At 41.2% G+C, this 23,378-nt stretch overlaps 1 protein-coding gene across 1 annotated transcript in view; it reads right to left on the bottom strand.

The window, feature by feature from the left end:
• Nucleotides 1-765: 765 nt before the first annotated feature.
• The window catches only part of agbl4 (AGBL carboxypeptidase 4), a 389,306-nt gene continuing 366,693 nt past the window's right edge, over nucleotides 766-23,378 (bottom strand). The window contains exons 10-13 of the mRNA XM_050054625.1: nucleotides 18,077-18,229; nucleotides 13,393-13,555; nucleotides 1,397-1,490; nucleotides 766-1,220 (exon numbers count right to left, since the gene is read on the bottom strand). Coding sequence (XP_049910582.1) covers nucleotides 1,115-1,220; nucleotides 1,397-1,490; nucleotides 13,393-13,555; nucleotides 18,077-18,229 — 516 coding nt within the window. The 3' untranslated portion in view covers nucleotides 766-1,114. The remainder of the gene's footprint in view (nucleotides 1,221-1,396; nucleotides 1,491-13,392; nucleotides 13,556-18,076; nucleotides 18,230-23,378) is intronic.

Raw genomic sequence — 23,378 nt, 5'->3', positions numbered from 1 at the left:
GAAATGTTGCATTTATAATAACAGGGGCCAAATCACAGTGTGTGGATTATTTCACCAATAAAATATTATCTGTTTTATCCTAGTTCTTATCACGTGGGTGTCCTTTTATTTTGAGCTGCAGTGATGGAATCAGAGTGTAAATGTTGCAGCACTGTCAGCGATCACTGCGGACTAAAGTAAACTTTGCAAATCCTGCTAAAATCACGTGCTAAGTATTGTAAATGATCCAATTGTTAGGAGCTCTGTTTAAAAAAACAGTGGAAACAGAGCCCTGGAACAATAAAGAGATTCTACTGACCTGTAACAATAGGCTCCTCTTTTTTACCTGAGACTCTGGGCTTTTGTCCATGTCAGGATACTTTTTTCTTCAGTGATCTGATTGATCAGAGGTCTGAGTGCTGACAGGCTGTGATACTCTAAGTTAACCTGCTCTGGAGCAGCTACATTATATTTTCCATTTCTGCCTGTATATCCCCCTAAATCCTATGAATCCTACAGACTAGACCTTTAATAAATGCTTTGTCGATACTATGAATAGAGCTGAAGCCTGTATGATCAAGCAGAGCTCTATACATGCAAACAGCACAACAATACAGCTAAAGAAATCAAAATGTTCTTCATATACTCTCTGTCTCATTTATATGAAGTCAATCATTAGTGTTATCAGTATTGAGATTAGGGAGCAACAAGTGATTAAATGATTAAGTGTTTAATGACTAATTATAATACCAACAGAGATAATAACACCATAGTCATAAAATAAGTCATTAACCACAGGGCAGCATGCGTTTATTTACAACAACATTGAATAAACAACAAAACGGAGGTGCTGAATGAAGGCCTCAGATGGACTTGAGATGGGTATAACCGCCAGTCTGTCGCCATTCAATCGTCCACACTTTATACTCACTAAATAACCCAAGAGGAAACTTGTTCTGATTTTAGTCCTGCAAGTTCCAGTCATCCCACTGTTACAAATCTGTGAAAATGAGTCTTTATAGCCAGGGAGATGTGGAGCTTCTAAAGGCAATGAAGTGTGAAGGATCCTCCTGCTACGGTGCTCCGCATTTTATACATGCTCAGTCTGTGTCCGTCTGTCCGTCTGTCTGTTTGTCTAGTGCCTGACACCCTGGCTCTTCTCCCTCTCTCTGTCTGCCGCGTCTCTGCCAACACCGTTGCCCTTTCTGTTGCCGTCGCCTGTCTGGGACATCACCTCAGAGCTGGAGACAAAAACATATCAGTATGAGTGAGACGGTGGGGTATAGTTCAGGGAACAGCAAAACAAAAATAACATTCATTTGCTTGAGTATCAACAACATGCAAAATGAAAGTCATATTTGGATAACTGATTAAAGTTCCTGTTTATTTATCTCTTCATAATGCCACACTGCTTCACCTTTGAATGTGAGTCGGTCTGTTGTCCTTGATAAAGTTGTTTAGTTTGTAGTAATCCAGGAAAGTTCGAGCCACGTTCCTGCCCAGTTTGGTGTCTGAGGACAGGGAGTTAAAGCTAATCGTCTTTGGAAGAACATTGCTTAAAACATTTCCTAGATCAGTGAATCCCAAACTGCATGGTGACCTCTTTGGATTGGTGCAGAGCCACTGCACAGCATCGTGGAATTAGGAGGAAAATATCACCAGACTTTGCAGTGTCTCTCCATTTAATAGAGCATTTTAGCATCTTTCAGCTCATTGTTTTAGTTTTACAGCACGTATCTTTACTGTTCAGTTTACTCTCATCGCTCTAACTTTCTTCACAGCACTAAACAGCAGGCACATAAAGTTAGAGAGCAGCTAACTCAGTGCATATATGTGGGGTTTTTTAAACACAGGATATCCTGCTAAATTTAGACAATAAATTCAATAGATAGATTCCTTCCCCATAGATTCATCAATGTATTGTGGTTGTATGATGTTTTAAACTGTATATTTTTAATAACATTTTAGGTCTACATGTAAAAGCCCAACTAGGGACAAGAGTTGAAAATTAGCAATAGCTATAGACTTTCTGTGCAACACATCAGTCCCATACTCTGTATTGGAACTATGTGAAATTGCATCGTCCCTATCAAATGAAAAATAAGATAAAGTGCCAGTAGACAAATATGCTTCTTTGTTTTGCTTTCTTTTTACCAGTGTGTCACATTCAGCATCACAAATGTGCTGGAAAACACAAACCGGGTTAGTAAACAGAAGAAAGCAGCATGAGGGCCAGTGAAAATGTTACAGTGGTTATTTTGTTTTTTTATCTCTTATCATTCAGTCTCTTTTTCAAGTGCAGTGCAGACTAATTTGGAATGATGTTCAAGAGCTGCTCTTACGGAGATGGACAGTATTTGGTGGCAGCATGTCACTGCATCGTGCCAGAAAATTATGCCGCCCACCAAGACGTCATATTTCCATCACTGCCAATCAAAGCCGAGGTGGAGCCGATAAATACCCGTCATTACTGCAAAGTCATTTGTCCTTGGAATGAATGCCAGTTGTAACTTTTCCTATTAAATACACAAGCCAGATGTTAGCAGGTACAGCTAGTAGAACAGTGTAGTAGAACATCTGGCAGCTACAGAGCCAGGTATTTCCCTCAGGAATCAGAGAGTTATAATCAGAGAGAATATTAATCAGATGGCCAGAAATGTGACTAAGAATGAATATGTGCTTATGTTACTCTGTGTTTTCTGTGTAAATAGGCAACTGTTTGCTAACATTTTCAAGATAACAGCTCTATAAGGTAATAATATGTCCCCAAATGGCAAAAAAACAAACAGTTAATACTGCTTTACTGTCAGTAGAAGATAACTTTTAACAGCAGAAATTTTGATTGGTCAAACATTGATGCATTGTGTTGCAATATCTGCTGGAATGGGCCCATTGTTAGTTCCACCTGTACATTTACTGCTATGACAAAGTCAGAATGTTTGTTGTAAAAAAGGTCTATGGATTGATTTCATTTGGGAATGATAAAAGAAAAAATAAAGAGCGCTCTGATGCACCTGGGACTGTGCACTGGTTTCCCCATTTTGGACCTGAGCGGTTGGGGCATCCAGAAGAGGCTGGAACAGCCCCTGCCAAGTACGCCACGTTTTTGCCTTCTTGGAGACAAATCTGTTCTACCAACGGGACTTACAAAAGCACAGTTCAGATTGGCTCTTGCAAGCTTCCTTAATGCAGCTAAGATAATACTAAGGAACTGGAAAAATACAAGCACACCTGGTTATAAGGACTCTGATGCCTCTGCGACAGATAAAGTTCATTCAAGGCCCGCTGTCCTAGATAGAGCCAAACATTCTCAAAAGAAGTTTTCAACAACTAAAAGAAGGGTGAAAAATAAATGGAGATTTCAGTCATACATAAATTTAAACATGAATAATGTATTTTTTGCATGACACATTCCAGCCACTTTATCTTCACTTAGATTCTGGACAAGTTTAACATATCATATTTTAAATAAAAAACCTTATAATCATCCACTCCGTCACCACCAACACACCCAGTGCACAACAGTAAATAACTAGGGACTAGCATCTGGAGAAATGAGCAGTGTAAATCCTCAAGGTACTAACACATTGTGTTCTGAATTAACGGAGGTTAAATCAACTGCATTTCGCTAATGTCAGCCAAATGCACGAGGCCGGGATGAATCACAGAAAAACAATTACTTATACACTGAAGCCTTATTTAAATTCAGGGGTGAGCTCACACATCATCCCTCTGCCCAATTGTCCCTCTCTACATTAGGGACAATATCAATAACGTCTACTGCTTTTATAAAACAGCTGAGCAGCTACGAGTGCTGTTGCTAAGCCTGTGATCATTAGGCTAGCAGAGCAAGTAATGATGACAATCAGGTTCAGATAATGAACAAGTAGAGAAACGCAGAATGCCAACAATGTTCCCAATCACCAAGAGTGAGGATATAGTAAATACAGATGAATAAGAACAATGTCGCTAACAGAAGTACATTTTATCACGTCACTGAGGCTGAAAAACAACATCAATATCAGCTATCCACCCTTTTAGACATATGTCCATCGTCCTTATTCCATCATCCTTCGTCTATACAGGATGTACATTCATACTGTTTATATAGATCCAAACACAAACAGAAACATAAAGGATTTTTTTCCTATCTCGAGTCATTGATGTTTAGCTACCTCCATTCTTCACCAGGCTGGAGCATGATGGAGCAACACAGAGACATAATCTGTCACTTTCCCCTGTCATTACCTTGTTGATACTCAGATACGGCCTGTCATCCGCTGGACTATTTATCTGTCACAAACCTGTGATTGAAACAACTGGCATACAGAAAAAGATTTTTAAAAAAAGATGGAGATTCGGTCATTTTTATTTCTATTTTCCAATTTCTCGTAATGATCAAAAAATGGGCCGGGCTACATAAATCCTGGTTGCAATAAAGGTGGAAATCTATTGCTCAAAGCCTGTTAACTTGCAAACCATCCATCCTGGGTTTGAACAGGGTGTCTGGGCGTCAACTTTAGGCTCTGTAGTTTGTCATACCTCAAGCATCACACACAGACACACACACAAACACACAGAGAAGGGTATACCTGGTAAGAAAGGCCAGTAAGTATGCAAGAAAGCCCCTCTGTAGCGAGTCTGTCACCTTGGCCTTTGAGGGTGTGTTTTTGCGTGTGTTAGGGAGTCTGCACAGGACTTCATTCTTCACCCGGCAGGCTGATGGCAATGCTCTCCACACGACTCCAGAGTCTATATTTACATCCCATCTGGCTGTTTGTCTGCGAGTCCTGCATCAGGCCAGCCTCGCTGTGAGTGTGTGTGTGGATGGACCGCACAGTCTGTCTCATTACAGCTAGCTGATGATGCTGATTAGGTCGAGATAAAACTACAGATGAACAAACTAAGGTTACGTCCTTCTGAATCTTGCTTTTATGCTAATTTTAATGCATAATAGTTATAAACACGACTAAGAGTCTGCAGCCATGCTAGCAGGACAGCTGTGCTTTCAGCTTAATGGTAACAGCGTGCTGTCTCATAAAGACAATGCTAATGTGCTGATGTTTAGCAGGTATGATGTTTGCAGTGCTCACCATCTAAGTTTAGCAAGTTACTATGTTTGCTAATTATCAATTAACACAAAGTGCAGCTGAGGCTGATGGGAAATACTTAAGTTATGTAGCCACAGTGATAGACAAATCAAAATCTTTCTCCTGATAAGGGCACTAGATCATTGATGGATCACTGAATGGACCTTCTGGGCACAGACCCTGGGGCCCAAAGTGTCAGGAAGCCTCTTGGCCTTCACATGCAAAATGTAATTCAAATTAACATGTACAGACCAGACACAGACACATAACCACAAAACACACAAGATGACGACAAAGAGACATAAAATTACCTAAAACAGACACAAAATGACCTCAAAGAAACACAAAATGACCCCAGAGACACAAAACAACCACAAGGACCCAAAAATGACTACAAAGACACATGAAATTACCAAAAAGGACACAAAATTAACTAAAAGTGTCACAAAATTACCTCAAAGAGACACAAAACAACCAAAAAACACACAATATAACCTCAAATAGACGCATAAAGACTACAAAGAGACAAAAAAACAACCCAAAATGACTCAAAATGACCTTAAAGAGACACAAGAGGACTACAAAGACACACAAAACTACCAAAAATCACACAAAATTATCCTAAAGAGACACAAATATTGCCTAAAATTGACACAAAACAACTACAAGGAGTGACAAAATGACTACAAAGACACATGGAATGACCAAAAAGGACACAAAGTCCTGTGACACAAAACTACCTCAAGAAGACAGAAAAAGTCACCTTGAAGAGACACAAAATTGCCTCAAATCGACACAAATCAACCACAACAAGACACAAAATGACTACAAAGAGGCACAAAACAACCGCAAGGAGACACAAACCCACAAAAAAATGCATAATGACTACAAAGACATGCAAAATCCCCACAAAGTCTGTGTAGGAGAGGTGGTGGAGCCTTTTGCATAACTCTACATTCACTCACCACCAAAGTTGTAATAGTTCATTTTAACAGGGATATGAATGTGTTTGCCAAATGTCATGGCAATTCTAGTCTAGTAGCTACTGAAATGTCACAGTGTAAGTGGGAAATCTGACCTACTGGTGGCGCTAAAGGAAAAGTCAGGGGATCATCAATGTCATGAGGATTCATCCGCTGGGAACCATGAATGTCTGTCTAACATTTAATCGCAATCCATCCAACAATTGTTGAGCTTTTTCAGTCTGTACCAAAGTGGTGGGTCAAATAACCAATCGACCGATAGACAGGACAGACATTCTCATCCCTAGAGCCACTGGCATGGCCAAAAATGACACATATGATTGTTAACTGCTGATTCACTGATATACACTCACACATGTTCATATTCAAGGGCATAAACTAACTCTCTAAAACCTGTATACACATCGTCAAACACACTCCTCTCGTATCCTTGACGTCTTCTTTCTGACCTCAGGAAAGTTTTTGGTGTTTTCCTCTGTTCTCTTTCATCAGCAGAGCCCGGTGCCAGTCCCGAGCTCTTTGGCCAGGCACGCTCAGCGACAAAAATATCTCCCGGACCCCACCGTGCGCAGATGGCCTCTCAGCTTGGCTTGTCACGACTCACCGTCTATTACAGGAGGTTTTGTGATGGACGGTCAGATTCTGAAGGAGAACTTCATCCACGTGGCGAATGCTCAGAGACGCAGGGGATGCCCTGACTGCTGTCTGGACCATTGCCGGGGGAAACCGTAGGGTCTGGAACAAGGCTGCTGCTGCAGTAGGAAGTGATGTGTGCCAGAGCCAGGAAACAGTTGGTGGGCTGCAGCTTAGATTACAGAGGTGGGTGGTAGCGGAGGCTGCTTCAGTACACGTCTAGAACACCTCTTCTGAATAGACAAACTAATAATACTGCTAATACTGAGTCATCAACATAACTTGATATGAACTCATTATCATTTTGTAATCATCATCCAGCCTCAGAGAGGTCAAAGAGGTATGTGAGCCAGCTTCACACAGCCTGTCAGCATCTTGCCTTCCTGTCACCGAGGTGTGTGAGGTGTATTCTTTAACATCCCGCTACACATAACGGTCTTGTCTAATCAATGGCAGGTCATTGTCATGGCTCAAGGGCATGCCAGCTTAGGCGCTGATGAGATACGTGAGACAAAGGGGGACGGGGACGACATGACTTGTTTACTGCAGCTGTTTACTGTCATCACGCCATTTAGCGGCTTTCACCGTCTTGTCCCTCGTGCCTGGTCCCTGGCAGACAGACAGACAGACAAGGTGACGATCAGACAACAAGGCCCCCAGTGGTAAAATGGACAAGACACGCGGAGAATGCTGTCCAGATTGGACGGGAGTTAACAAGGAGACAAGCAAGGGGACATTCGAGCCATCAATACGGCGACTGACAGGTCCTGTCACTGCACTGACACGTAGAGAACTAATTATCAATGCTAATTAAGAGGCTAGTCAACAACAGCAATACAGAAAGGGACATTTTTGTCCCCAATAGCGATTCAGCATACTGAAAGACCTCACGTCCCGTTGCCCAGAGGGACAAACAAGGGTTGATTTAAATCCCTGACAAGAGGAACTGTCACTGCCAAGGAGACAAGCGCTGAAACTTGAGTAGTAAAATGAAATAAGTGTAAAAAAGGCTTCAGTTTTCTTACAGTGTGCACTGGCAGGAATACAAGACTCGTCTGATCTATGCTGCTCTGAAAACAGGATATGAATACTATTTTTATATTCCAATTATTATGTTTGTTTACAAGGGCTGTACACATTTGTTGTTTAGGAAAGGCTCTGTATTGTGTGTAAAGGTTCAAGGAATAAAAGCACTGTAAAACAAAAAGTAAGCCTACATAACAACATACACACACATGCGTTTCATCATGGTACCTGTGGTTTATGGCTCTAAGCCTCTGTTTATGTTCTTTCTTATTACTGTCAATAATCCTGAAGGCATTCTTTTTATAATGTTACAATCCACTGACAGCAGAGATAATAAATAAACTGGAATAAAAACAATCAAAACTAGTTGATGAAAAATATACAGATGGTTCAAAAGATTTGCACAACCACTGATTATCTGTGCTCTGCCTTGGATTTTACAGTTTGGCAGCTTTCAATTTCATTTCAAAACATTTCAGCTGCTTTCATCTCTGACTTCAACTGTCACTTCAACCACTTTCAACTTCAGCTGACAACTTCACTGCTCTCATCTCCTTTTGTTTAAAGACCCCCTCCAGTAAAAATGAAGTTTTTAACTCTGTTAACATGCCCACATGGTGTTTTTTATACATGCCAAGACATCATACGTGAAATAAGCAGTCAATTCCATGGCTGAGCGTTCTCGCATTGGAACTGCAATGTAGTAATGACAGGTTTGAAAACACACATTCTGACTTTCAGGGTTTGTTACGTATCAAACCTAAGGAACAAATCATGTAATGCCACAACAAAAGGAGAATCCAGGTGTTGCTACGTATCAGTATTTTGCAAGCTAAGTTTCGTCATTGGCAACACACTATTAGCTGTTTAATAACGTAATCAAGCTGAAGGCTCAAGTTATCTATTATTGTTTATTAGGACTGGGTATCAGTGGGCTACTCAGTACATTTAAGTTATTAACTGAAATAACCAAAGTATTACCGAAACTTCTCGAGTCAAACGATACCTGCTTCCGATCATTTTTGCACCAGCCTGATACTGGACCATCCCGGGAAAAACCACCTGCAGAGCTGCTCTTTCCTGGCACATGGCCAGTTCAATGTCCACCCGGCTAGCACAAGATAACACAGCAAAAATGAAACAGTCACAACCAACTCATTCCAACACTGAAACGGCTCACTGTCATTAAATCTGTTAAAAAAAACGTAACATAGCTGTGTGATACTAATGTTGTGTTCACACTGGCTGTGAATCAAACAATTTGCGCGAGTGAATAACATGTAAAGTCAATGGAAAGGTGCAATTAGACAATTAGAACTTCCATTGGATGGTGCGATGGACGCAATGCAAATGACACAAAATACGCAAATTAAGCAGCAAGAATGAAGCAAGAGGTGGGATTTCGCGCCATACGCTTATTCACAAGTGGTGAAAAATCTGAACTTAAGCGACCAATTTGCGCTGTGATACCCAATCAGCACTGAGATGCGCCAGGGACGTATGACACTGAGGATGTACCGGCGGAAGTTCAGTCATCAATGCAGCGATTTCGCGCGCGTATAACACAAGTTATTGAGTGTATGAAGCGAGTCAACACAAAATATTTTAGCTTTCAAACTTACATGAGTGACATGATGCGCAAATTCATATCACTTTTGGTGTGAACACAACGTAACAGTTAGCCCTGTCACTGTGTGTCTGCAGATGAACTCTCATCAACTGTCCCTGATGCGGAGCTCACACTCCCGCAGCAGCAGCTAGAACCCATACGGTCTGTGGTGTGGTGTAGATGAGTGCAGTGTATTGACAGAGTTTGCAGTTCAGTGTTCTATGATGCCACCGAAACATTCAAATACAGTTATACTACACGCTACTCCATTCACATCATGGGAATCAAATTAAGTACTCTACTGGTATCGGTATCACGTTCAGGATAATGCTATCGGTATAACTGTAATTTTGTAAACGATCCCCAGCCCCACTGTTTACAAGCTGAGGTTTGTGTGTTTGATGAGCAGAGCAGGGTGAGCAGGTACGCTTGAGCTGCAGGGGCGGGACTATTTTCCATATTCATAGATCCACGCATACCAAATGAAGCAAAGGTGACAGGTTACATCTGAGTCATTTTAAGCAATGCAGGGCTTTTTTTCATGGGAAATTTATAATAATGTAAGTCTAATGTAATTTTGATGAACAGATATGAGTTTTTAGGAGTTTAATTAATGCCCAGAGAGCAACTTTAACTTTAACTTTAACACTTTCAGCTCAATCACACTTAATGATTTAAGTTCAGCAGAGCGCTTGAAATATCTTTCAGCACTTCCATTTTACCTGCAACTTCTTTCAGTTTCATGCCTGTAAATGCTTCAACTGCAAATTTTCAGCTGAGGATACTTAAATTTCCTTCCTAACTTTCTCTGACTCTACATGAACATCAACTTCATCGACTTACACGAAAAACTACCAGAACACAACTGGAGGTGTGAGCGCGTGCATCTTTGTGATTGCTCATGTGAGGACACCTGTTCATCCGAGCATAGCAACAATATTTGTGCAATCAACGGTGTGTCTAAATGTCTGTGTGTGTGTGTCTGTGTGTGCGCTCGCTCGCTTGCGCGTGTCAGCACCTATCCATTTGTGCATGTCTGTGTGATATGATGTGTATGATGTGTGGTAGTGAAGCATATTTGCCTCCAAGCTATATCATTTGCATACTTCTCACAGCCTGTCCGTTGGGTGTCAGGTTCACTGATGCATGCTGTGTTCCACTGGCAGCTCTGGTATTCATGGAGTCCCACTGTTATGGTGAGGTGCACGTCTGGGTGTTGCTGCTTTGGCAGACAGTCATCACACACACACATATAGAAAACGAGGGCTACAAGTGTGTATATCTTTGAGTGAGCCAACACCATACAATCCTGCCAGATAACCCAACACTGACACTCTTGACAATATATACTGATTACTCGAGTGAGCATCGTCCATAAGAAGACCACTGTTTCAGAAGTCTTTCTTTACTGAAGGAAAACAGCAAATTTGCATGAATCAAACAATAAAAGAAGAAAATTGCACTTCTCTTCCTCTCCGAGTTAGAAGTTTAAAAATCTTGAAAATCTGCACGTCTGTATGACAAAAGAAAAAAGCAACCGCTCAACTCAGCGCAGGAGAAACAAGAGCAAAATCTTTCAGGGAAGCGTTACAGCCTGAATGGCTTTTTAAAGTTTTTGAATAATTTTTCAAAGTCACAGAGAATACTGTCTCTCCACAACACACAAAAGCACCCACACACCTACAAGGTAAGTAGGCCCCCAAAGCTCACATAAATGCACGCACTGAACACACACACACACACACACACACACACACACACACACACACACAATGGAAAGCGTCAAGCTGAGTTTTGAACGAGGTCCCAGATTCTCTCAACCTTGATCCATTCCACTTTCCAGTTTAAACTTCAGAGTCTGAACCGGAAGGTCCATCACAAAACACAGGTGGGCTATGAAAATAGAAAAACTGGGAGAAACATAACAGGCCAAAATATTTAATTACAGTTCTGGAATGTGGGATGTCAGAGAGACTGAAACTACCTTTAAGTACAGCATTAAAAAAGAGACATATACATGTAGGAGTATGCACACACACACACACACACACACACACACACACACACACACACACACAGGTGTTAATGATTAGAGGACGAAGAGAAGACAGACACACGATGGAGGTTGTGCCTGCTGTTTCAGAGAAGAGGATTCTCAGCTTGACTAAATGATATAATGAGCTGTTATGTTCTGGGTGATGAGATGAGAGGAAAGGACAGAATGGAGGAGAGGGGAGGACATGAAAGGAGAGATCAGAAAACAAATGCACACACACTCCGCATTACACCTTTTTCTGAGCACCTTCAAACTGCGACAAAAGTCTCAGCTGTGCAAAAGGTTAAGATTTCAATTTTGCTGGCTACAAGTCACAGCGGTGGAGAAGGAGAGTCAGGGAAGATTAAAGGGTAAGGGCGGCATGTTTTCAAGGTGGCAAGAGTTAGGGGTGAGGTTATTACTCATTTGTCATGTATTAGTTTAAAGGACTATGTGTGCGCGCCTGTGTGTGTGTGTGCATCAGGTGAGAAAGGTGGAGGTGGGGGGCGTTGAGATGCTAAAGGTCTCTGTTGATGATTTGCACGCTCCATCGAGCTGACTGCTGGGGCGTATAAAGCGACATGGTCGGTTCCTTCAACCTGCCTGACCCCAATCTCCACTCTACACCAGGTCCCCGTGCTGCCTGCCCACCCTGTGGAGCCCCTCCTCCTTGTACACCTCCCCTTCTCATAGCCAAACACACACACGCACACACCTGAAAAACAAAAAAAGATCAAGCAAGTCCTCCCACAAGGGCTGAGTTTTCTCCCAATTTGACCTTCAGATGAAATGTCCCCTCTGGCTCCCCATTTCTTATCCTGCTCTGAACCCAGTGCCACCAACTCAAATGAAAACACAGTGGGATTTGTTTATCGCAACAGCCAGACACCTGTCTCCTCCTAAACGTAAGGCTAACAATTTGTTTGTGGCTGTGGTGCTGCCCTGTGTGCATGGACATGCCTGTATTTCCAGTGTGTCACATCTGTAATGCAGCCAGTGATCTGTGTGTTTCTATGAGAAGCATTGAAGTGATGAGAGGGTGAGGAAAACACACACCACATCCCAAAATGCATGAGTGACTGTGTATAACTTTTTCTGCACATTTCCAATTATTAATTTTCACCAAAATGTTTCTAACTTTTCATGTCAGAAAGTCAGACTGTGCCAGCTCCTGGCACTAGAGGGCACTAGGGCTACATCTATCTCCACCCTCGCCTCCACCTGCAGACTGTGTGTAGGGGAGCACATACTTTTCATATGTAGGGTCCTTATCGCTCTCTCTAAATCTCTCCTTCTCCCTCTTCTCACTCACTCTATCGCTAAGATCAGACCGCCATCGGCTGGCTCTCCGGAGCTCTTCAACCCCGAGAAGGTCAGCTGAAGGAAAACTTCCTCCCATCTGGCTCCATTAAGGCACCTGTGACCTTCGGTTCCCGTGACGAATGTATGTGCGCACTCCTACGTGTGCGATCCTAGTCGACAGGAATCACTCTTGTTCCATTGTGCTATTGTTTATCTCAATCAAAGCCTCAACTGTGCACACACACACGCAGCACTACATATGCCAACACAAGCCCCTTTCTCCTCTCTCCTTTGTAAATGAAATCAATAGACGCAGCTATCACATCCCTATTCTGTCACTGCACATCTGTCGCAACAAGAGGCAACAAAAGAGCAACATGGCTTTCTAGTGAGCACACATGACCTCACACATACACACACACACATTTATACTCACACATACACAAACATTTACACTCACACGTGCACACACACTCAACTCCAGGGACACAAATATCAAAATAATGACTCCAATGATTACAAGATCAATTGGCTTGATTTCAGTGGGAGATTGCAACGGTAGCAACGTGTGTGTGTGTGTGTGTGTGTGTGTGTGTGTGTGTGTGTGAGGAGACGAGAGATAAAGAGAGACAAAACATTTCCGCTGCTCTCCACACACTCTGATTTTTTCCTCCGTAGACACTACCTCACACAGACTCATGTTCGCTCACGCAGATCACATATGTTGAAGGATACACGTCTCCTCAGTGTACGGCACAGGAGCGGTGCTGCCAGCCGTCATGTAACTGTAGAAGGACACCTCGAGAGTGTAGCAGTACGACGTGTCATCAAGGAGACCACCAAGGAACCGTCTACCGGTGCCGGCCTTCACCACGTCCCGGTTAAAGGATGTGTTGGACTGGAGAAATAAACAACAAAACAACATCTCAGACACTGTGTTGGACTTGTGCTTAGAAATATGACACTTCAGTGAGAGGATTTGGGTTCAAGTCTTTGTGTCACCAAGCATCTTTATTGCTAAAGCAAGTCTGGAAAATCTCCCTTTGGATATCATTATCCCCAACTATAACATACAACCTTAAATACCTCCATGGATCCTGAGTACCGGTATGAAATTGTCATGAGCCTCATGAGGCATTAGCAGCCTGTGTTTCCCAGTTGAAACTTTCCTAAATAAAATGTTTTCTAAAGTCCTTAAAAACCTGAATGACAGATTATTTCTTACAGTAAAAGAGTAGAGGAAACACATTCAGCAAAAACATATTGTTTTTGTGACCCAGTTTACACATGACTGTACTTAAAAAAGTCTACACGGCACAGTTGTACACTATGGTGGGAATGGGTCTGTTACTGCCAACTTCTGTGATGTAAAATCACACAGCAGCTATTGTGTTGGGCAAATCTGGTAAGACCTGTGAGTGTGAAACAGCAAGTCTTTGTTAATAAGTTAACCATATCAACAATCAGTTATTGAAAGTTTAAAGAAAAGGTTCTGGAGAAAACACGGTTGGGAGCAGATACTTAATGTATTAATTAAAATTATAACAAAATGGACTGACTTCTTCTGTTAAAACAGTAGTTTCCCTTAAAGGGACAGGCCACCCTAAAATCAAAAATACATATCTTTCCTCTTACCTCTTAGTGCTATTTATCAGTCTAGATTGTTCTGGTGTGAGTTGCCAAGTGTTGGAGATATCGGCCGTAGAGATGTCTGCCTTCTCTGGTCTCTTTCCAGAAATCATGACCTGGATACTAAATATAAAACACAGACCTTGTTGTGAGCAGTTTCATGTAGGAACTATTTTCTAGTACTACTTTCTGCCAAACTACATCCACCAGCCGTATCACTGCGCAGGAGAAAGCGTGCAAATACTCATGGGTAAGAGGCTCGTGCTTGTGACAACGCGAGATGTAAATATAATAGGCGTCATCATCGGCTGAGCTCCAATGTTAGCTAGCTCACTGGTGCTAGGTGAGCTAGCAGTAGATGCACGCCTCCCTCCTGGATGTATTTCAGTAGAGAAAAAATAGTTCCTACATGAAACTGCTCACAATAAGGTCTTCGGATTATCTTCACTTACTGGGTCATGATTTCTAGAAAGAGACATTGCTGTCAAGTTTTTCTAATGAATTTTTTTGGTGCTTTTGGCACCACAAGCTGCGTGCCATCTAGTTCCATTATATCGGAGAGAAGGCAGACATCTCTACAGCTGATATCTCCAACAGTCAACGACTCACACCAAAACAATCTAGACTGATAATTAGCACTACAGGTAAGAGGGAAAATATGTATTTTTGATTTTAGTGTGAACTGAAGTTAGTTTTACTACCAGTAGTACAATATACTACAGGGTCTAGAGTCAGTCTGAGAACCAGCCTTTGACAAGCTAAATTAAAACAAACCTTTTATTGTATTTACAATAATAAATCCATCCATTTATTTTGACTATATTTCCTTTCTGATAAATGAAAAAACAAAATGGCTACTGTCAATATCGGCTGATTCTCTCATCAGTGGGAATGCATTAACATCCAATGATTTGTTTCTCAGCCGGTTGCGGTGGTAAGCCTCTCGAGGATCCAGGACAAATGATGAAGGGTACAGTATCTTATTTGAACAGATTGACTTCACACAATGTCATTACAAAGCTGTAAATGGCTATAGCAGGGGGGAAAAAAGTCCGGTCTATTTTGGGTTTCGGCGTGTCAGCTATACTACACAAATATGATGCTGTCTTGGGAAGAGTGTGGAAAAAGTTTCCATTCACTGTCACTCCACTCTGCTGCAGTGAGAGTTGCCTTGCTGAAATGCAAACTTGGCGGCCACCAGTGGGAGTTTGCCATGATTGTGTTGTGCTGCTGCTGCTGCTGCTGCTGCTGCACTGGGCTTTGGGTAGTGCTGAATGGGCAGAGGGACAAAAGCACAGTGAGGGAGATGACCCTGGGGCCAGCTGTCACACAAGCAATACAGAGCGAGGGAGAGAAATTCTCCTGAAATAGCGTTTTACTCGTCCTTCGTAACTGCATACTGTATAGACACTGACAATCAGTGACATTTCCATACATGTGTGGGTGAGCATCCGCCTCTCTGGCTTGTCTCTGTATCCAGGTTGGCACCAGGTGTCAATGGGCAATAAAGGTTATTCTTTATGATGTGTGTAAGTGGCTGTGCTATGAAATGTCACCATCAGTGAGAAAATGAAGGTCAGTAGAAGTGACACCGGCTGAGAGAAAACGTTTGGCAGATAATGTACCTGTATAAAAAGATGTTATTAGGTTATGCATGTGTGGCTGCGTGGAGGAGCATCGCACTCAGTGAATGGATGTTTTCTTCCACATGTTCTTCTGTTCTTTGCTTCTCTCCTCCATTCATTCTCAATACTTTCATTTCCTCCTCAGTTTCCCCTCCTCAGTCTACACAGTGCAGTCCAAATAAACCCAGTTTCTGCCACCTAAGAGGGTGCTTAAGCAGAACACCTGCACTGCTCAGACAGAATATGATGGCCTACTTTTACAGTACAGTCTTGTGCTTCGTCCTCGATGCTCAGTTGGTTCTAAGGGGCCCAAAGTGTGCCAAGAAAATATCCCCCACACCATAACACCACCACCAGCAGCCTGAACCTTTGACACAAGGCAGGATGGATCCATGCTTTCATTTTCCAAATTCTGACCCTACCATCTGAATGTGGCAGCAGAAATCCAGACTCATCAGACCAAGCAACGTTTTTCCAATCTTCTATTGTCCAGTTTTGGTGAGCCTGTGTGAACTGTAGCCTCAGTTTCCTGTTGTTAGCTGACAGGAGTGGCACCTGGTATGGCCTTTCCACCCCATTCTGATGCTCAGTTTGAACTTCAGCAGGACGTCTTGACTACATGCCTAAATGTATTGAGTTGCTGCCACATGATTGGCTGATTAGTTATTTGCATTAACGAACAGGTTGTACCTAATAAAGTGGCCAGTAAGTGTAAATGCTTAAAATTAGACTTTGAATTTGAGACCACGCCTAACAAAACCGTGAAATTGAAGTGCAGAAACAGCATACTAGCTCTGACAAATTTTAGATTTATATTTGTAAGATTTAGTGTTTGTGTTGACACAATTTAGACGCAGCACTGAAGAACCATCTCTGGAGGCGCTATCCTCCCAGCAAACAGCCGGTTTATCATCCGCCACAGGTTTAAGGTAGATGTTGTAGATTCTCATACATAATTTTCATTCATATTTCTGCTCCTCAAGGACTTCTGCCACCAGCACTGCTGCTGCTTTGGCACACCAAACCTTTGCATACCTGCCTAATGCTGAAGTTTTTCTGCATTCTTTTACAAAACTCATACATTTTTAAATATTTTCTGAATATTGTGCTTTATTTCAATTATTCTGTATACTTCTGCCAGTTAATCTAACAGTGGTTTATAACGTTTCACCCTCTGTTCTTTTATGCTCCCCATCGTCTCCTCTCTTTGGTGGTCAAGGTGAGAATCTCTACGCACAGCTGGAGCACACTCCTTTCTTCTGCACACATATTACCTTTAAATAATTTAACACCTCCTGTGTGTGTGTGTGTGTGTGTGTGTGTGTGTGTGTCTTTACACTCACTAATTAATACATACATGTAGTCTATGCATATTCTTCCTCATCTAAAAACAAAGAAACACATGTTTTTGTTTTATAATCAACACCTTGCCTCAAATCCATGCAGCTACATACATTTACACCTGGGAGGTGCCCGATGCAACCAAGCATCAACTTTGTAGCACTAAGGGCTCATTTATGCTCAACGTTAGATACAGAGACAGAGACGGACATTTCATCCGTATTTGTTCACGTTTTCTGAAAGCTTGTGCATACGGCTGAAATGGAACACTATCACTACAGATCATAAAGGCAGTGTAGCATAGTTCAGGCGAGATACAACCACAGGAGATGATGAAGACATTTAAAAAATGGCGGAACGGAACAAATAGGTGATAGAGTGAAAAGTATTCTCCATCCACATGTCATGATGCATATGATGGCTGCACAGAAGACTACAACACTGCCTTGGATTAAAGGTACATTATTACGACCTCCTCCACTTTCGCCTTGTTTGAAGTTGTGTGAAACTTTTGACTCCGCCCTCTAGTGCCATCTATGGCTGTATCCATGCCAACATAAAGGAAGCATGGAAGTACAAGATCAGTGGCAATTACAGCGTTTGAAATGGATGTGTCTATTTTGGTAAAGGGAGTATAAATGAGCCTTAAGAGTGCAACAGTTGGCAATTAAATGCCTCACTGAACACCACATCACCAGTAGTTGCTGAGAGAGGACTATTTCATGTTCTCTTTCCGAGCTAGCCCCGGGATTGAAGCTGGGTGAAACTCTGGTGCCGAGCCCGCCTCTGTGGTGTGTCTGCGTGTGTCTGTTTGTGTGACTTACAAAGGAGAAGTCTGGCGCGTTTTGGCACAACAGTCTGGGGAAGACAGCCTGTCTCTGGACGCGCTCCTCGTCCTCGAACACATTGCCGTACATGAAGCCATTCAGCATGGTGGAGTGGGCATGGACATCAATGTAGAACTCCAAGCTAACTCTCTGATGGAGGAAAAGAGGGAACGGAGAGAACAGAGGGACAGAGAAACAGAGAGACGCACAGACAGGAGATAAAAAACAGCAGGTTAGTGGGAAAGATGGGATATTTTTCTGACAACAGCAACTGTCCACACCAGAGTTTGTCCTGTGGGATTAAGGGAAGGCCTTCCTGTCTTTGCTGTAGGGAGACTGTGCTGCGGAGAGGCTTTCACCCATGGGACGACTACAAACCCTCCAGACACTGCAGACTGACAATATGTTTACCACCTGAAAGGAGCCAACCACCCACACGTAACTTCAATCAGACTGTCCTTCTGAAGGGCACACCTACAGTACAAATACATGGATGGTGAGCAGAGGTGAATGTGGTGTAAGGACACACACACACACACACACACACACACACACTCATATGGACGTCACAGATCATCACACACTCACATAGCTATTTATCAGGTTAATATTGACTTCATATTGAGTGTGTAATGTCTTTTCTCTCCAGCATTCAGTGTGTAAAATGGATTTGATAAGATCTGTTTCTCTTGCTCAACTCTGTTATCACTCGATCTACACACACACACACACACACACACACACACACACACCCAGAGACCTTTATCTTGCGATACAAATAGGGAGCTTCCACTGACTTGACTTATTCTCTAACTTTTAACTTTATGCGTTACCCTGACACATCTAGATGCAGGACGATCACCAGCCTGGATGACTGCAGCTCTCATTAAAGGGACAGTTCACCCAAAAATCAAAAATACATATTATTTATCTTTACCTGTAGTGCTATTTATCAGTATAGACTGTTGGTGTGAGTTGCCAAGCCGTAGAGATGTCAGCCTTCTCTCCAATATAATGCAACTAGAGGGCACTCGGCTTGTGGTGCTCAAAGTGCCAAAAAAATAAATACATTTGAAAAACTCAACAGCAATGTCTCTTTACAGAAATCATGACCTGGCTACTCAAGATATTCCACAGACCTTATTGTGAGAAATTTCATGTAGGAACTAGTTTCTCTCTGTATCACTGCACAGGAGGAAGCGTGCATCTCATGGACGAGACGTTCGTGCTCGTAACAGTGCGGGATGTAAACATTAACACTATCCCCACCATTGTTGAGATTTTCTGTCATTTATGACACAACGCTTCCCCACCATTGACAAGATATTTCAGCAATCCTTGTTTTCACTGTTATAAGATAGGGGGCGCTGTTACACATTTTGTGAAATAGAACAGCACTGCCGTGTCCAAAAACAAATGAAGACGAATATCTGCTGGAAACCGGAAGAGCATGTTGTTTACAGAGAAGTAGCAGCTTATAAACTGCACGAAAATGCTGGAGCAGCCCGTAAACTTTATGGTTGCACAAGCCGTGGTGATGTTGATAGACAACATAAGGAAATGAGAAAAAACAAAAATGTAATGTGAAATTGATTTTGTACTTGAAAATGACTGTCTTTGACAAAAATACATTTTTCTCAGCTTTTTGTCCGAAATGTTTTTTTTTTTTTTTAATGAAAATGCACAAATTCAAGTGTTGATAAAAAAGGAAAGGAATAAGATAAAATAAAATGTTTTTTTTGTGTGTGTATAAAAACAGAAGGTCTCTTCTTTAGTTTGATGTATGAACTATTTACATATTCGTAGAGAAAATGATTCAGTGGGTCTTGAAAGATTAGTGAATATGATCAGAAATGTTGGAGGTGGCTGGCCACTTAAAAATTATACTCTGGTGGGGAAAGCGTTAATGGCGTCCTCCTTGACTAAACTGTGATGTTAGCTAGCAGTAGATGCACTCTTCCTTCTGCACGGTGATAATGATGGCGGGTGTGGTTTGGTAGAAAGAATGTAGTTCCTTCATAAAAACCCCCACAACAAGGTCTGTGGATTATCTTGCGTAACCAGGTCATGATTTCTGGAAAGAGACATTGATGTTGAGTTTTTCAAATGTATTTTCTTGGCACTTTGAGCACCACAAGCTGAGAGCCATCTAGTCGCATTATATTCAGGAGAGGACAGACATCTCTACAGCCGATATCTCCAACACTCTGCAACTCACATCAAAACTATCCAGATTGATAAAAAGCACAAAAGGTAAGAGGGAAAATATGTATTCTTGATTTTTGGGTGAAATGTCCCTTTAAGGTATTTGATGCTCATAAAGGCAGTTTGAGTGATTTGAACATGTTTCAGTGCGCTGTGAGTGGACTTTGTAACTCCTAAATACAGTGGAGCTGCTCACAGTGAGACAGCACCAGGAACACCTAAGAACATGTATTAACATTTACACTAATCACAGACTAGTTTTAAATGCAGAGAAGACCAAGTACATGGTATTCTCCACCACCACCAGTGACTCTAACTATGCTGCCATTAAAACTTTAAATGGCACCCATATTGTACTCACTGAGTCATACAAACACTTAGGAATTTGGCTTTACGACAGACTATCATCCAAAATTCATATTCAACATTTGACTCAAACATTAAAAATCAAACTGGGCTTCTTGTATAGAATTAAAGGATGTCTGTCTTATTCAAACTATACTACTGTACAGTCAACCTTCATGTCTGTCATTGAGCATGGAGATATACTCTGTATTGTCTCGCTGCCCCGTCAGCACTTCAGCAGTTAAACTCTGTGTATTATAGTGCATTTATCACAAATGACAAATTTCAAACCCATCATTGATCTCTGTATCACACGGTTGAATGGACTTTCCTACAGTCTACAAGAACTCGTCATTTTATGCTATTCATTTATAAAACTCTACTGCTGAAGCTTCAAAACTACCTCACATCTCTTCTCTACTTAAATCTAGTACAGTACATGTTCCAGTAGCTACTTAACCTTAGATAGCCCTTATGTATGCACTAATGTTGGCACAACTAGTTTCAGGTACTTTGCAACCTTTAAATGGAATAAACTAAAAGTGTCCTTAAACCTGAGTCTTATATTTCCCTTGGAGATTTTAAAGCTTTATTATCTGATGTTTTTATGACTCTTTTTTACTGTTGTTTTTATTCCCTGTTTATTTATGTGTAATTGTGTTGTTTCTGTTTTGCAGATTGTGTTCTTGTAAATGTTTCTTGTTCTCAGGTCTCTCTTGGAAAGGAGATCTTAATCTCAATGAGGCTGCCTGATGAAAAAAAGATTAAATAAAATAAAAAGTACATTAAAAAGTTTTAGATCTTTGCTTAAACATTTTGCTGTGTTTAATTTTCCTAATTGGAACTGACAGGAGCTTTCCAAAGTTGCAGTCTGATGTCCATCTGTGCATGTCTTGTATTATTTCATGTTAGTACAAAACACTAACTCCCTCTATACAAACAATACTGTACAATACGTAGGCCTGTAATAGCACACCATGTATACTTTATAGTGTGACCCATCCACAGATATAGACTCCATGAATGGAATTCACCCACAGTCTTTCAGTGTTATCAATCACACCACTGTATGACAAAAAAAAGATTAATTTATTGATCTCACACCTGGGAAATCCACTTGTTACAGCAGCTAAAGAGTCAAAAGCAAAGAATGAAAAGTGACTGAGTGATAGATAAAAGGAAACAAGATAAAAACAAGACAAAAATACAAATAAAATAAAATGAAAATAGAAGCTGCTTGCTCCTTTAACTTACACAGATATGATCAGTATGGATAGTTGTGCAGGATAATGGCACCAATGAGTGTATTACACATATAGTGTAGCACTGTACTAAAAAATAGAACTAGAATGACCGCTTTGTGGTTGTATGCCTCTGCAAACTCATCAGGCTGTACTAACAGTTTACATCCATGTCTGTGAAAACATGGCTGCTTCACACACATCTTCCCCCCAGCAGCGCAGATCATCTACACAAACAGCAGCTGTCAGGTGGACACTCAGGATCAGTGTCACCAATTCAGTATCTTATCAAATGTCTTTCTGTTACTGATTTATGGCGTTGAAAAATGTCCTGAAAAGTGTTTTGCATAATATTATGATGTCAAAGTGAAGAGGATTTTTGACCTTTTAGATATAAAATGTCATCACTTAATCATTTTATCCTAATAGACTTTTGAGTGAAATTGTGTCGTAATTAGCATATGAATTGCTAATTTATGGCAAAAAATATGTTTTGGGAGGTCACAATGACCTTGACCTTTGACCTTCAACAACCAAATTCCAATCAGCTTATTTTTGAATCCAAGAGGAATTTTGTGTCAAATTTGAGGAAACTCCGTCAAGATCTTCATGAGATATTACAAAATTCGTGAAATAAGACGGAGACTTACGCAAGGTCATAGTGACCTTGACCTTTATCCTTCAAACACCAAATTCTAATCAGCTCACTTCTAATCAGTTCCTTGATTTCAAGTAGTGTTTGTGCCAAATTTGAAGAAATTCCGTCAAAATGTTCTTGAGATATTGTGTTTTTGAGAACGGGATGTATGTATGGGCGGATGGACAGTCAACCCGAAAGTATATCAGCTATCATTGGCACCCCTGATGTTTAATGATTAACATACCATTAAACTATTGCCGACCACATTTATTTCTGTATACATTTTTAAAAATTGTGCATTTTTGTTCAACAATGCACTATTTTTTAGGTGTAATATTGAAAAAAAGTAAAAAGTAAGTATGATTTAGCTGCTTACAATTGAAGAGATAGATCATTTATTGTTATTGTATGTTATACAACGAAAACTTGTTGGAGCAATCCATTTAGCAGCATATACATGTTACACATGCACCAACACACTTGCTCATCACATCATTCTCATGGTCACAAACACACACATTCATATCTATATTTTTAAAATATATGATTAATAGTAAGTAAGAGCAGTTAATTAAAGGGCCAGTGTGTAAAATGGGTTGAAAACCGTTGAAAACAGTGACATCAGTGGTCAAATTCTAGATTGCCGGGCTCATTTGCTCACCCCTCCTGGGTAAATGACGGTGGCCTCGTAGGGACAAAAAGCCTTGTGCAGACACAAGTTTTTCAGGAGTAGGTCTATCTAGCGACGAGGTGAATATTTATTTAGAAATCTAAACCATGTTATGATATTGTAATGAATCACTCACGAGCAGGAGACCAGAGGAGTGTTCGGGAAAAAGGCCCGTTTATTTGAGCACTCCAAAAACTC

The sequence above is a fragment of the Epinephelus moara genome, chromosome 10 (genome assembly GCF_006386435.1).
Source record: "Epinephelus moara isolate mb chromosome 10, YSFRI_EMoa_1.0, whole genome shotgun sequence".
NCBI classification, from domain to species: domain Eukaryota; kingdom Metazoa; phylum Chordata; class Actinopteri; order Perciformes; family Serranidae; genus Epinephelus; species Epinephelus moara.
The sequence above is the reverse complement of the archived record's forward strand: the minus strand, read 5'-3'. Positions and strand labels throughout refer to the sequence as shown.